This window comes from Elgaria multicarinata, chromosome 5 (genome assembly GCF_023053635.1).
Source record: "Elgaria multicarinata webbii isolate HBS135686 ecotype San Diego chromosome 5, rElgMul1.1.pri, whole genome shotgun sequence".
In the NCBI taxonomy this organism is placed as follows: Eukaryota; Metazoa; Chordata; class Lepidosauria; order Squamata; family Anguidae; genus Elgaria; species Elgaria multicarinata.
This window is the reverse complement of record NC_086175.1, coordinates 57,721,626-57,736,317: the sequence shown is the minus strand read 5'-3', so window position 1 is coordinate 57,736,317 and position 14,692 is coordinate 57,721,626. Positions and strand designations below refer to the sequence as shown.

Below are 14,692 nucleotides of genomic sequence, written 5' to 3'. Positions count from 1 at the left end.
TTTTGGGTTTACTTAAAGGTAAATGGATGAGGAAGACACTAAAATAAATGTGTTCTCTTCTGACACCAGCAACCTTAATGAACTATGAACATTGGCCTGAATATGTATAGAATGAATAATAAAATCTTCTTCCCCAAGTCTTGAAAATGCTGATTATTGCAAAATTCAGGGTGGATGAAAAATACCATTTTGAATAGGAATCCACACTCCTTTGTATACTGTTTGGTGAAACAAACAAGCTTTTGACACAATTCACAGAAATTTGAAGATTGGTGTTCTTTAAATAGACTGGATTTTAGAATCCCATACCTTCAGCATTGCTAAGGTGAATAGGTTAAGGAATGGGGAATGCAGTAGTGAGACAGGATGCTTTGACAATTTTGTGTTTATAAAAGGATGAGCAAAATACATGGCCTAGCCCTTTAAACCTCCATAGTCTGCAGTAATAAGATCTTCCTCTGCATTCAAGATCTACATGCAGTAACGTTATGATCTGTCATTTCATCAACCTTTCAGTAGGGCTTGACTGAGTAAAATGCTATACGAATACATTCCAGTCAGATCCCTTTCACGGTTTCACCACTGTTTGAGTTACAGGGATGGGGTGAACTGGGGTGCCTGGAAGGTATGAGTTAAAGCAAGAGAAGAGATCCACACCTCTTCCCTTCATCCGTTCATTTGTTGTTTTTAATATACCTTACCAGCCCAGTACAATCTAAAATACAAGAGTGGAGGCTGGTGGCTCCAATGTCAGTGGGGCGGTGAATCCGCTCTGGATTTCAGTCAGAACTCTAAAGGAACTATTCATGGTGCAGCCACTGACAATGGAGCCCCCAGGGTCCACTGACTAAAGGTGTGCCACAAGCACAAAGCAAAAACCAAAAGTGCACACAGAGCAAATTACTCAGTTCTGTTCACTGTTTTTAACTTTTGTAAACCGCCCAGAGAGCTTCGGCTATGAGGCGGTATATAAAACTAATAAATCTCATTGACACTAATGAGATTGGTTTGGACCCAAACTTAGTTACACTTTGAGTTAGACTCATTGAAGTCAGTGAGATTTAAGTCAGATATAACTAACAAGACCCATTGATTTCAATGGGGCTACTCAAGCGCAACTAAATCTAGATCCTGGAGTTGGACATGCATTAGTAATCACAACAATTTTTTTTTTAAAAAAGGGTTAGGTAATTTGTAAATTAGAATTGTTGCTTGCAATATTAGTAAAAACCAAATTTCTACAGCATTTGAGTTTCAACACATGTATATTTGTTAGTTAATTGGTGTCAGGACAAACATTCTAGAGGTCAGAAGACAGAGGGCGTTTAAGACTACTTGCCTTTAGGGCTGTACTGTGTGATGGAGGCAATTATAAATCACTCAGGCTCAAACATCTGACCTATATTTCGTAATCTAATTGAGACATGTCCTCTAGATTTTAAACTGACTTGGTAATCAATGCTACGCACATAACCTTACAACACCAAATTAGCCATTCTTCAGGTCCTGACCCCCTTTTATCAGACTCTGGGATAATATTAGCATTTATTCTGACTGGGCACATTTTTGCTCTTTGCATGGAAAAGCAGCCAGCCAAAGGAAACAGAATTGAATGAGAAAGCATCAATTTGCCTGCAGTCTGCTTCCCTTGCTTAATTAGTGTGACGTGTGATTGGAACATGCATTTTGCTCTGCTGCTGGGTGTAACTAGTTTATACCACCAAACTATGATCAGTTTTGATCAGACAGAAGGTATGTGGTATAACTTTATTCACTGAAGCAACTTTCATCAGAGGATTTTTCCCTCAAGGAGTGGCGCAGGGGAATTCATTCTATAAGCCTTCACTCTGCCCCCACTCAAGCTTCCCAGCCCAAGGGCCTCTACTTCCCTTGCTCGGCTCCGTCCATTTTCTTCTGCTGCCCCTTACGCCTGGAACGCTCTTCCAGAACATTTGAGAACTACAAGTTCAATCGCAGCTTTTAAAGCTCAACTAAAAAAATTTCTTTTTCCTAAAGCTTTTAAAACTTGATGTTGTGCAGACTTTCTACTGTTAGTTTTTCCCTACCCTGTGCCTGCTTACCCTACCCTGTGCCTGTTTGCATTCTCTTCCCCTCCTTATTGTTTTACTATGATTTTATTAGATTGTAAGCCTATGTGGCAGAGTCTTGCTATTTACTGTTTTACTCTGTACAGCACCATGTACATTGATGGTGCTATATAAATAATAATAATAATAATAATAATAATAATAATAATAATGACAGCTGCTCTTGTTCAAACAAGAAAATAGACACCCCAAGAAATTGCCATAGTGCTTATACAGTTGTGTTTTTCAGGAGCTGAATGGGGACATACCTGAGATGTCTCTCCCTTTGATTGATTAATGGGGCTGGGAAGGAATTTTACCTGCAAAACAATTGGCAAAGACTGTGCAAGGTTTTTGCCTTCTCCATTGCAAGACTAACTTCATTGTAAATAAGTTGATCTGGACTATCAGTATATTCTGTGTGGATGCTTCATTCTATAACATTTTTTCACAACTTACGTAGGTGTGATAAGCATTGGGCTGGATCCATTGGTTAGGGGGAGTGGAATTGGCCTTCCTGCTCCCCCATGATGTGGAGTCCCATAAGGGATCTTGGGGACATGGCACCAAGACCAGACCAGCACGGGGGCTGCGAGCTGGCCACGTCTGGGGAGGTGGAAAAGGATTCACATTAGCGGTCCATGCCTTGATGTGCCCCGGGGTGGTAGAAAGGGGTTCACAGCGGTCAATACCGTGGTGTGTCCCTGGCCCTACCATCTACCACCAGTGCCCCTGGCATGTGGGCCAGGGAGGAGAATCATTCAGCAGGCGGGCAGGCCAACTACAGGATCCATGCCCTATGCTGCCACCAAGCCTCTTCAAAGGAGTTAATAAAGTTGTGGCCAATTTATTACCCAGTTATGCCTGTGTGCCTAATTTGTTTTTGTCCCTTCACCAGCCAGACCCAATAAGCGCTGCTCTCACAATTAAGTCTTGTTCTAGGTAGTGACTAAACTATATAATGATTCTATCCACACAGGAAGAGGCATTCACCCCATGAGCTCAAGATGCTCAAACTCAAGTCAGGGCATGGGGCTGAGAAAGATGGGAGGTGTTTGCTCGCTCTCCTATTCTGCCCCCGCAATTCTCCCCTCGTCCAACCCCAGGGCTTTGTGGGGAGTTGTGTAGGTCACATGGGAGTTGTGTAGGTGCCACCTAGACTTCCATGATGGAAGAATGGTGAAATATAACACTTCTTTCCTCCCCTCCCTCCCATCTTCTTGCCTTCTCTCAATCTCACACTAACTTTCTTTCTTCTCACCTGCACATCTCCTGTCAGAACTGTCTGACTATGCTGCTTTTTTAAAATCAGCTTTCTGTCAGGATGCATGGAAGATGTGGATTGAAAGCATTCCTTCTTTGTGGCCTCCTTTACTAAAAAGTTCAGTTCACTTCAGATTATCCAAGTGGTGCACTTCATGTTCAATAATCTTAGTAAATTTAGAATCCCCAGTAAAATTGCCACTGAGAGCAGCTAGACAGCTGTTAAAATTGATTTGTACTTTGGAAAACTTTGCAGTTTGCAGTGACTGCCTACCATGTATTGGTATGATTGTAAATGTTCTGCTAAACTCCACCTTCCACTTCTTGAATATTGAAGAAAAAATAGCACCATATGACCTCAGGTCGACTGAATTGGAGACACCAGAAACTCTAAATTATTTCTGAGTTCATGTCCTCCAGCACAAAGGCATAGGTATGTATGTGGGTGCTTAAAAAGCAGTTCAACTTGTATTATGTAAACTTATTTATAGCTCATGAAATGGAAAGGGAAAACCCATGATTGCCGCATTAAAACTATGGTTGCACAATATATATTTTGTCACGAACCTTAAAATGTATTCAGATATGTAAGATACTAACAAAAATCAAGCTCTAGAATGGCATTGCCTACACCAGTCTTCCTCCACCCTGGTGCCCTCCAGATGTTTTGGACTACAAGCTCCGTCTGCCCCAGCTAGTGTAACCAGGGTTGTTGCGAGCATCCAACTGGGTCTATGAGGACAGCAGACACACACACACACACACACACACACACACACACACACACACACACACACACCATGTCCAGCCTTCATGGACCCAGTCATATGCACTTGGTGCAAGCCTGTTCCCACACCGGAGTGCTCACGAGCCTCCATGAACACTCTGTAACACCTACCCTGGTTTCCTGCGTTAATGGCAGCTGCCATTAACGCAGCAGGGAGAAGTACATGATTTCTTGGGGCTACAGAAATTGCGCATTTCCCCTTTCCAGGCTTATGGCAACCACCATTAACACAGCTGGGAGAAATGCACCATTTCCAGAGCTTCGAGAAATTGCTCACTTCCCCCACTGTGTTAATGTCGGGCGGTTGCTGAGCGCTCACTAGCAGCTGTGGCAGGACAAGCACTCGCCAATTTCACCCATCCCTAACTGCATGGCCAATGGTCAGGGACAATGGGAGCTGTGGTCTAAAATATCTGGCACCTGGTTGGGAAATGGCAGGCCGACATCTTTACATTTAATTTCTAAAATATTACAACAGTGGACATTTCTGGTTTCTGCTAGGGAGTGTGTGCCATTTTATATGTTCTTGATTGATCTCAGAATAGAATCTTCCAGTACTAGTCGAATCTTCCATCATTGGAGCCCCATCCTCACACACAAAATAAGACACACACCAAATCAGAGATACCAATAAGGATGCATTCTCTTGTTTTTCCTGATCAGCCTCAGTAAGGGTAGTTCTGATTGCCTATGATATTGTGACATCATCACATTCTATATGTGATTCCTGATTAGTTGGAGTCACTCGGAGAAGAAAAAATGCCGAGAACCAGGGGAGAACCAGGGGAGAGACCTGGTTCTGTAGCATTAGTAAGCAAGACCTATGAATTGCTGCAAATGGCAGTGAAACTAATGTACTGTTTTGAAGTGTTGTTTGTGTGTGTATGAAACACTTAGTGACCCTGAAAGTTCCTTTTTTATCTCAAAAATGTTAATGAGCAAAAATTCAGTGCAGCTCTAATCTTGATGTTCAGGAAAGACTTTGCCCTTTACTCACGGTCTGTCTGAAAGAATCAGGCACATGGCCAAGTTTACACATGTCTTTGCATATTTTGTCCCCCCCCCTTTTTTTTTTTTTTTTTGTTTGCTTAGCATTACAACCTGAGCAGATTGAAACAGTCCCCGCAACCCTTCCTGGAGCACTGTCTTTTATAGCAACCAAGTGATAAGTAATTCACTTTATTGAGCCAGACTTCACAATAAAATGAATGCATCAGTTAATGTACAGTCATGAAATTCATAAACATCAAAATCTCTAGCCAAGTGCTGAGAGCAAAGTGGAACTAAGGTTGTCCGTATCATTTTTGTAAGTGATAAGCTCCGCTTCAACAAGTTTTATTTTTGCAGTTTGTCCAAAATACTAGTTGTTGAGTTAATTATTTGTTGGATGCCTTCAGACAACCTGGACAACCACAAAAATGAATGCACTGGTGCTCATTGTGGAATTGCTTGTTGTCTGAATCCACCATCTCCTAGGCTGGCATTTTATATTGTCCAATGCCTGCTGGGCTCAGCAGAACAGGAACTGATTATTTTGATAAAGCCTAGTAGGCACTACCTTAAATCAGACAATTAACAACAATCTAGGGGCATGAAATAAATGAAATGGCTAGGAGAAGAATGGAAGGGAAATAGATGATAGAGGGAAATATACTTAAGTTCTGGGTTGGCTGAGAAGGGTGACAGGAAGGCATGTGGCCATCCTGGCCTTGAATCAGGATTTATGCTGGATCAACTATGCTGATAAGTATGGACTTCTCTGCCCCCTTCATCCCATATTAGTCTGAAAATGTTACACAGAGATCCTGCTGACTGAGGTAAGGTAGGCGGAGATCTCCAAAAACTGGATGGAGGGAATTTCCACAAGTTGAGCCCTTCCTCTTGTGAAAGCCAGACCCTGGATCTAAACATACATCTACAGGGTACCAAATTATCTTACTTTAGGTATTCACACCATCATTCATACTATATAAATACATCACCAATGGCCAGTAGCTGAATCATCTGTATCTTCCGGCAGTAATGGGAATGAATCTATACTGATTGGAACTTGAATTCATTTGTGATCTGCACAGAACAATGCCACATCTACTATTTCCTCTTGAAACTTGACATTTTAGGTCCCACTCTGTGTGTGTGTGTGGGGGGGGGGGGGGGTTCCCATACACCTCCATATCCCTTTGTGTGGATGGTGATATCATGTTCATGTTTTTTAATCAATTTTTTATTACAAGTTTCAACAAAACAAACAAAAAATGCAAGTGAAAATAAAGCCCTACTTTCCTGTCAGGGTAGCCCTGTGTGTGTTTTGGAGGAGTTCTAATGTCCCGAAGGAATTGCTGGATGAGGGCAACTGTTCATAGTTTGGAAAGAGAAAAGTAAGAAAATTAAGCTAAGAAATGACAGAAAGAAAGAACACAGTTTACAATCCAGATTTGCTGAATTCTAGGAAGTTTGGACTGTAGTGGGAGTAGGCAACTTGTGGCCCTCCAGCTGTTTTGGCCTGTAACTCCCTATCCAGTGGTATGTGGTGATGGAAATTGTAGGCGAAAACATCTGCAGGCCCACAAATTGCTCACCTCTGTTCTGCAGAGTACAGCTACTTCTCATTCTCCTACTAATTCAGTGGAAACAGCTGATGTGAAATTAATTTTGTTATTTGTTTTGGTTTATGCCTGCAGTTGGACAGCCAACACATTGCAACACTTGGTGTTGAATGGGTGACCCTGTGATTCATTTTCATACCTTTCCCCATTCCTTTCAATACCTTGCAAGTCATTGCTTTGACTGTCATTTTCTTCTTATTTCTTTCTCATGCTGCACTATCTCTCCTGAACAGCCACGCTGGCATTGTCGCCTGCAGAGGTAGGTCCTTTACATTTCTTTTGTACACTATCCACATACTTTCTGAGTTTTATCCTGTGCTGACTTTTCCAGTGCTCTCTGAAGAGTGTGTAGCATTAGTATTTATATTTTCAACTTGTTCAGTCTTTGGGTGATTCCAGGTAAATATTGAACAACACATCCTGCCAACATTGGCACAGTTTCAAGATATACACCCTATTATCAAAGAAAAAATATTATGGAGTTACTTTAAAGCAACCTTCCACCAACCTGGTGGAATCCAGTTGTGTTGGATTGCAGTTCCCAACATTCCCAGCCAGCCAGTATTCTGCAATGTCACCAGAGCAACTATTATGTAAATTGATGGAGACGTTGTACAGATTGGGTCTTGTATCTATGGATCTGTAATCCTGAGTGGCTCTGCCCCCCCCCCATATCCACACATGCACATTTTTCTCAGCTTTGCCTTCAGATGTTCCCTTTATTATTATTATTATTATTATTTATTTATTTATATAGCACCATCAATGTACATGGTGCTGTACAGATAACACAGTAAATAGCAGGACCCTGCCGCGTAGGCTTACAATCTAATAAGTTGTAGTAAACAATAAAGAGGGAAGGAGAATGCGAACAGGCACAGGGAAGTGTAAACAGGCACTGGGTAGGGTGAAGCTAAACAGTATAGAGTCAGAACAAACTCAATATTTGAAGGCTATAGGGAAAAGAAAAGTTTTTAGCTGAGTTTTAAAAGCAGTGATTGAGTTTGTAGTTCTCAAGTGTTCTGGAAGAGCGTTCCAGGCGTAAGGGGCAGCAGAAGAAAAAGGACGAAGCCGAGTAAGGGAAGTGGAGGTCCTTGGGCAGGCGAGAAGCATGGCATCAGAGGAGCGGAGAGCACGAGCGGGGCAATAGTGTGAGATGAGAGAGGAGAGATAGGCAGGAGCTAGACCGTGAAAAGCTTTGAAGGTCAGCAGTTTATATTGGATTCTGGAGTGAATTGGAAGCCAATGAAGAGATTTCAGGAGTGGAGTGACATGGTCAGAGCGGCGGGCCAAGAAGATGATCTTAGCGGCAGAGTGGTGGACAGAGACCAGCGGACTGATGTGAGACGAAGGAAGGCCAGAGAGAAGAAGGTTGCAGTAGTCCAACCGAGAGATAACCAGTGCGTGAACGAGAGTCTTGGCAGTAGAGACAGACAAAAATGGTCGAATCCTGGCAATATTATACAGGAAGAAACGACAGGATTTAGCTACTGCCTCGATGTGAGGAGTAAATGCAGGTTCTCATCTCATGTGTACAAAAACAGTGTGGGGACCAGGTGAAACAGCTTTCTAAAATGCTACCGTTATGTGAGCTACTTTCTTCCAGTTTCCCTCTGGATTTTGATCTTGGTGTATACCTTACATAAGTGGAAGTCCACATATTTGCATATTCACGTGCTTGTAAAAATCAAGAGGTTACAATATTCTGACTTATTTAGTTATTTATCTTGTTCAGCCTTACGATAGCATATCTAAAAACATTTGTCTTTCTGATGCCCACCCAGGGTTAGGGAACCTGGTCCCCAACAGTTGTTTTGGACTGCAGCTTCCACAATCTCTTACCATTGGCCGTGCTGCCTGGGGCTGATGGGAGTTGTAGTTCAAACTTTTGGCAGGCACGAGGTTGCCTATCTTTTTACAGAATGCATTTGACACTTTCCTTCCCAAGTTCTTCAAAATTTACATCATCCTCACTTTTTATGGTTTTGTCTTCATTCTCTTAGGATGACAGACTGGAGCACTGGCACAGTAAAGCCTGCAAATGTGATTGTCAGGGAAGTCCCAATTCGGTATGGTCCACTGGAACAAACAGTCTGGAATGCATGCCAGGTAAGGACTTTCCCCTGTCTGTCTGTTTTTCTGTCTTTTTGTCTTTCGACGTATAGCCCAGCCATTCCAAAGGACTTTGTTTAATGCAGAGTTTTAATTGTTGTTGACTTAAAATTCTGGGTTGTTTAACCCTAAACAACCCAGAATGCTGGGTTTGCATTTCACGGCAACAGCCCAGGTTCAGGGCATTCCTGGGCTCTTTATAAAGCTGGATGTAAAGTGGAGGCAACGAGTGTGAGTCACTAAGCCATGGTGGTTAAGCATTTTGAGCTAAACATTATGGCTTAACCTGTTGTGTGAATCACGACTTAGCATGTTGTGCGAACCATTCCTAACTACGGTGGCTACATAACCATGGTTTAAACACACTCACTAACCATTTGCTGCAAAGCCATGGCAGCCTAACCATGGCTTGGCATGTTGTCTGAACAGGCCCATTGTTAGCTATTACATGTGAACCAGGGCAATGACAGTCACATGCCTCCAACACCTGCAAAGTTTTTCCTATATTAAATTTAGTAAGGTTTGTTTATTTTAATGCCAAGCATGAAATTTTTGCCTGCTTGCAAAATAATTAAAACCAACCAGTAGTAGGAGCAAGAAACAGTTTTCACCTTCAAATGCCAGGAGATCCATATTATGGAGAAAAGATATATGGTTGTAACAAGCTTAGCTAGAGGGGAAAGCCATTCTAATGCCCAGTACACTCGGATACTTTTAAGGTCAATGGTAACAGCATTAAAAAACTTAACTGACTTGGTCTAACGATTCCCAGACATCTGTTTGGTAATTCCTTTCTCTACGACAGTTTTCTCGAACAGAAGGTTACCTCTTAAGTATATTATGACTAAAGATTACAGTTACTAAAAATAAAACTTCATTTCTAGTAAACATCACCTGCCTGCCACATTAGAGGTGATTGAGATCACTTTTGCTCTTTATTGTTGTAACACTTCTGTTCATTCGATCACTGCGATTACCATGATTCGTTGGCTTCAAAATATGCTTGCGACAAAGAAACTGCAGCAGCCTGTAGCATGTAGCATTCAAACAGAAGTGGCGTTTCACTCCAATGGCAGCACCATATGGGCACAGGCAGCCACGTCTGTGACAGTGGCCTCCCACATTCTGCGAACCTTTTCTTAGCATCTTTTAGGCTGGTTATTTATTTATTGCATTTCTATACTGCCCAAGAGCAAAAGCTCTCTGGGCGGTTCATGAAAATGAAAACCATAAAGTACAATTGAAAGGATAAAACTTAAACCACAATATAAAAGTACAACCAGAATGAAACCTAGCAGAATAAACCCTAGCAGAGATTTAAAATAGCGATTTAAAACAGCAAAGTTAAAAGACTAGGATGGTAAAATGTTAAAATACTGGGAAAATAAAAAGGTCTTCATCTGGTGCTAGAAAGAGTACAACATAGGTGCCAGGCAAACCTCTTTAGGGAGCGCATTCCACAGCCGGGGTGCCGCAGCAGAGAAGGCCCTCCTCCTGGTAGCCACCTGCCTCACTTCCTTTGCCAGGGGCTCATGGAGAAGGACCCCTGAGGAGGATCTTAGGGTCCAGGCAGGCACATATGGGAGGAGGCGTTCCTTCAGATAACCTGATCCCAAGCCGTTTAGGGCTTTGAATGTTAATACCAGCACTTTGAATGAGGCCCAGACCTGGACTGGCAGCCTGTGAAGCTGGAAAAGTACTGGCATAATGTGGTCTTGATTAAATGCAACAAGAACTTTAAATGGAAAAGCAAAGCAGAGTTACTGGAGTATGAAATCAGAGACAAAAGTGTTCCAGGAAAGGGAAGGAGTAGGTAGCAGTGGCACTTGGATTCTATCTTTATTATCTATTGTTAATTTACAAGGAGCTGTATTGATCGGCTTTTGTTGTTCACAGGTTTGTGTATGTAGAACCCAAGGAATATCCTTCCATGCTGCTTGACAAACAAAGCTAGGAAATGTAGAACTACACCAGTATGCTAAACCTAACGAAACAAATCTAACCTTCCTTGGAATACTTTATTGTATTAGTAAAATGAAGTCTGTGTAGCACCCTCTATGAGGGAAGCTTTGGGTCAAACTACATGGTACATTGTGTAGTGTGTAGCAGAGCCTCTTGTTGTTGTTACCCAGGAGTAAGTGCGGGCTGCTCAGGACCAGCAGGATTAAACCTCCCACCTCCCAATGTCCACTCTGAAATTCTGCCTCTCCCCCACCCCCCGCGGGGATTAGAAAAAGTCTGCATTGATAGAGACTCCATTTTCTTTTTAAATCTCTGTGCTGAGCGAGATGGGGGCAGAATTTCAGGAAGCAAACAGGGGAAGAGTTAATCCTCTCCGCCCATTGTGCACTGGTCCTGATCCAAATTGGATTGGTTACTTACACTTGAGTAGATAAAGTAGGCTCAGCTACATGCTACGCAATCAGTGTAACGTGTAATTTGACCTTTAAGACTAGACCAACTATGAGGAATGTACAACTCTCTGAGTGTTGTTGGACTACAACCCTCCTCATCCCTCTCCATTGGCTATGCTAGCTAGAACTCATGGGAGTTGCAGTCCCTCAGCCTCCAGAGGGCCACATGTTCTCCACCCCGGTACAGATGCATCAAAAAGTTAAACCTGTGTCTTATAAGACGAGTCTTTTCTTTTAAACAAAAATGGCTTGCTTTTTGTTATAGAATGTCCCTATCACAAGCCCCTTGGTTTTGAGTCGGGAGCTGTAACTTCAGACCAGATAAGCTGCTCCAGTCCAGAACAGTACACTGGGTGGTATACTTCGTGGACTGCAAACAAGGCCCGGCTCAATGGGCAAGGCTTTGGGTAAGTTGCACATTGTCCTCGCATTGCTGCCAATAAAGCACCAGCCAAACGTTATAAAAATCAAAGTCTTTATTATTATTATTATTATTATTATTATTATTATTATTATTATTATTAATATAGCACCATCAATGTACATGGTGCTGTACAGAGTAAAACAGTAAATAGCAAGACCCTGCCGCATAGGCTTACATTCTAATAAAATCATAATAAAACAATAAGGAGGGGAAGAGAATGCAAACAGGCACAGGGTAGAGTAAACAGGCACTGGGTAGGGTAAAACTTTTATTATTGCTCAACCACCTCTACTCCCATCTCCTGTTTGCTGTTTTTGCTGTTCCCCCCAACCTGTGGCTCTGCTAATGTTCTTTCTTTACCTACATCAGGTGAGGGGAACATCTTTTAACCCTAAGGCCAAACTTTTGGGGGTCACGTTCCAAACCCACCAAGAATACCAGCATATTTCACCTTAAAGCTCTTACTGTCAGTAACTAAGAGCTTCATCCCACGTACCTGTTTCCCTCGAATTATCCCCATAGCACTAAGCTGTCGGCATTGTTGTTGCTGTTGCTACCGGGCGGCTAGATCGTTTGCATACCAGGAAATGGGTTTAAGGGGGGCAATGTAAAAAAATCATAAAAAATGAATGGATGACCCAATCCAATTCAAATTTGGTATGCTTAAAGCTCTCCTTAATATCTATTACTGTGCAAATTTTGATGTCTTTATCTTTAAAGTGTACGCAGATGTAAGCATTTGTTTAATTTTTCTTCAAATCCTGCTCCTGCGCCCCAGTGGCCGCTCGGATGATATGCTCGAAAACTAGTATCAAAATATGGCAAGTCTTTTGCTTTTATAGCACAATTAAAGCAGGATGCATAGGAGTACTTCACAATAAAAGCAGATTATAAACTGGAAAACTTCAGAGTCCTTTGCACGCAATTCGCAGTGATTGCACAGTATAATGCTGCTGTGAAAAAGCTCTAAGCCTTAGGAGAGGCGTTTCAGCCTTCCAGAATGGGAAAAGAACCATGCAAAAGCCAGGAAACTACCAAAGTGTCGTTGAGGGAAAGGGGGGAAAGGGTGTTGCCATCTAGGGGATCCCAGAGGGTCAGATTAGTCTGTGGGCCTGAGATTTCACACCCCGAACTATTTTGATACACCTAAGGTATTATATATAAGTCAAACATTGCCCCTTAGGTCCACATTTGGCAAAGTCACGAAGCAGCAAATACGTCCAAGCCACCTGTTTACCAGGCCACTGCCAAGGTGCCCTAAATTGGTTGCGTTATTGTAGCGTCCTAGAGCTCAGCTCATCCCTCTACGAATGTTTGCCTTGTAAAAGACATGTCCATGACCCCATATCCCCTTTCTCCTGAAACTCTTGCAGGTGTGCCTGGCTCTCCAAGTACCAAGACACCAACCAGTGGCTACAGATTGACTTGAAGGAAATCAAAGTTATTTCAGGGATCCTCACGCAGGGACGGTGCGATGCAGATGAATGGATGACAAAATACAGTGTGCAGTACAGGACTGATGAGAACCTGAACTGGGTCTATTATAAAGACCAGACAGGAAACAACAGGGTCAGTATGAGATGCATTTTTGTGAAGTTGCCACAATATTTGCATTTATTCTCAATGGAGGGAAATTCAGCATCAAGGTGAATAGCACTATTCAGATAAAAAAAATTCTTCTATTTATTGACTCCATTGCAAAACCTGGTAACCACACCTGAGTCCACAATCATTATATCATTTTGTTTAATTGATCAAGTATGTGTTTATAAGGAAGCAGCCTTCTAATCTTGTTTTTGCAAACTTCCCTAGAAGCTTATATACCACTTAGAAGTGTGGTATATAAACCTTTTAAATAAAAAAGGCATAAATTCTGTAGGTGTGGTCAAGCCTTCCCCAGCTTGGTATCCTCCAGATGTACATGGAGCTTCGGCTATTGGGCGGTATAAAAATGCAATAAATAATAATAATAATAATAATAATAATAATAATAATAATAATAATGTACATCCAGATGTGCTTCTGCATGTGCACATCTCCAGCTACATCTCAATGCTCATCTAAGCCCCCATTGAACTGGCTTTGTGTGTGTTTTGATGTTTGACTAGCCATCCTCCATGCAGAGAAGAGATAATATGCCCTGATAATCTTACTACTGCATAAACATAATTTAGCAATGGAGAGATAGGTTTATCTCCTTTATTTGACTTTAGGAACATACAACATGTAATTGTAATTAATTTGCTTCTAGTGACAGAAACCATCAGTAGCATTGCTTGGCAAATTAATCACACAAAGTCATTTTAAGTCAGTAAATTTGTTCCCAACTTACTGAATACAAAATGAAAGGAAGGTTAAGTCCTGGACCCTTTTGCATATACTCCTGTATGATGAAGCCACTCTGATTTCTCCCTCCTTTGGTTTTCTGTAGGTTTTCTATGGAAATTCAGACAGAACCTCCTCCGTGCAGAACCTCCTGCGCCCACCCATTGTCTCCCGCTACATTCGATTAATACCACTTGGCTGGCATGTGCGCATTGCCATCAGGATGGAGCTGCTGGAGTGCATGAATAAGTGTGCTTGATGCTAAACCTCAGCCCCACGATTCAAGGGAAGAAACAGGAGGCATTAGAAGGACGTAGAAGTTCAATGAATAAAATGAGTAGGCTGTTCACATACATAGGGTAGGATCTCAATGTATTATAAAAATTATAAGCATTTCCCAACCATCTTCTGCTGTGACTTGGACCCTTTGCAATTCTGGTCAGTTTAATGCAATTCTGGATAAATGAATAAAACAAATAAGAACCCAAGTTGAGATGGAATGAAGCCTAGATAACTTAATACACAATCCATGCTGGATTAAATTTTCCCATCCCTTTAGCTCCTTTTGGGCAGCAGGGTAAGGTGTTTATCTGTGTGTGTCCCCCCCAAGTTTTCATGATAGCAAATAACCTATGCAAAAAGGGGTGGGTGGGTTTGTCATTGTGCCCCATCAG

At 42.0% G+C, this 14,692-nt stretch overlaps 1 protein-coding gene across 1 annotated transcript; it reads left to right on the top strand.

The window, feature by feature from the left end:
• Positions 1–1,679: 1,679 nt before the first annotated feature.
• Positions 1,680–14,277, top strand: RS1 (retinoschisin 1). The gene is made up of 6 exons (XM_063127682.1): positions 1,680–1,752; positions 6,977–7,002; positions 8,747–8,852; positions 11,535–11,676; positions 13,067–13,262; positions 14,125–14,277. The coding sequence occupies exons 1-6, from the start codon at positions 1,680–1,682 to the stop codon at positions 14,275–14,277; spliced, it is 696 nt and encodes a 231-aa protein (XP_062983752.1).
• Positions 14,278–14,692: the final 415 nt, after the last annotated feature.

Excerpts from the sequence above, each read along its gene's own strand:
- RS1 (XM_063127682.1), top strand. The coding sequence starts at position 1,680 with ATGCATTTTGCTCTGCTGCTGGGTGTAACTAGTTTATACCACCAAACT. Across the intron at positions 7,003-8,746 it reads TGGCATTGTCGCCTGCAGAG|GATGACAGACTGGAGCACTG; the intron begins GTAGGTCCTTTA and ends TCATTCTCTTAG. Across the intron at positions 11,677-13,066 it reads CTCAATGGGCAAGGCTTTGG|GTGTGCCTGGCTCTCCAAGT; the intron begins GTAAGTTGCACA and ends AAACTCTTGCAG.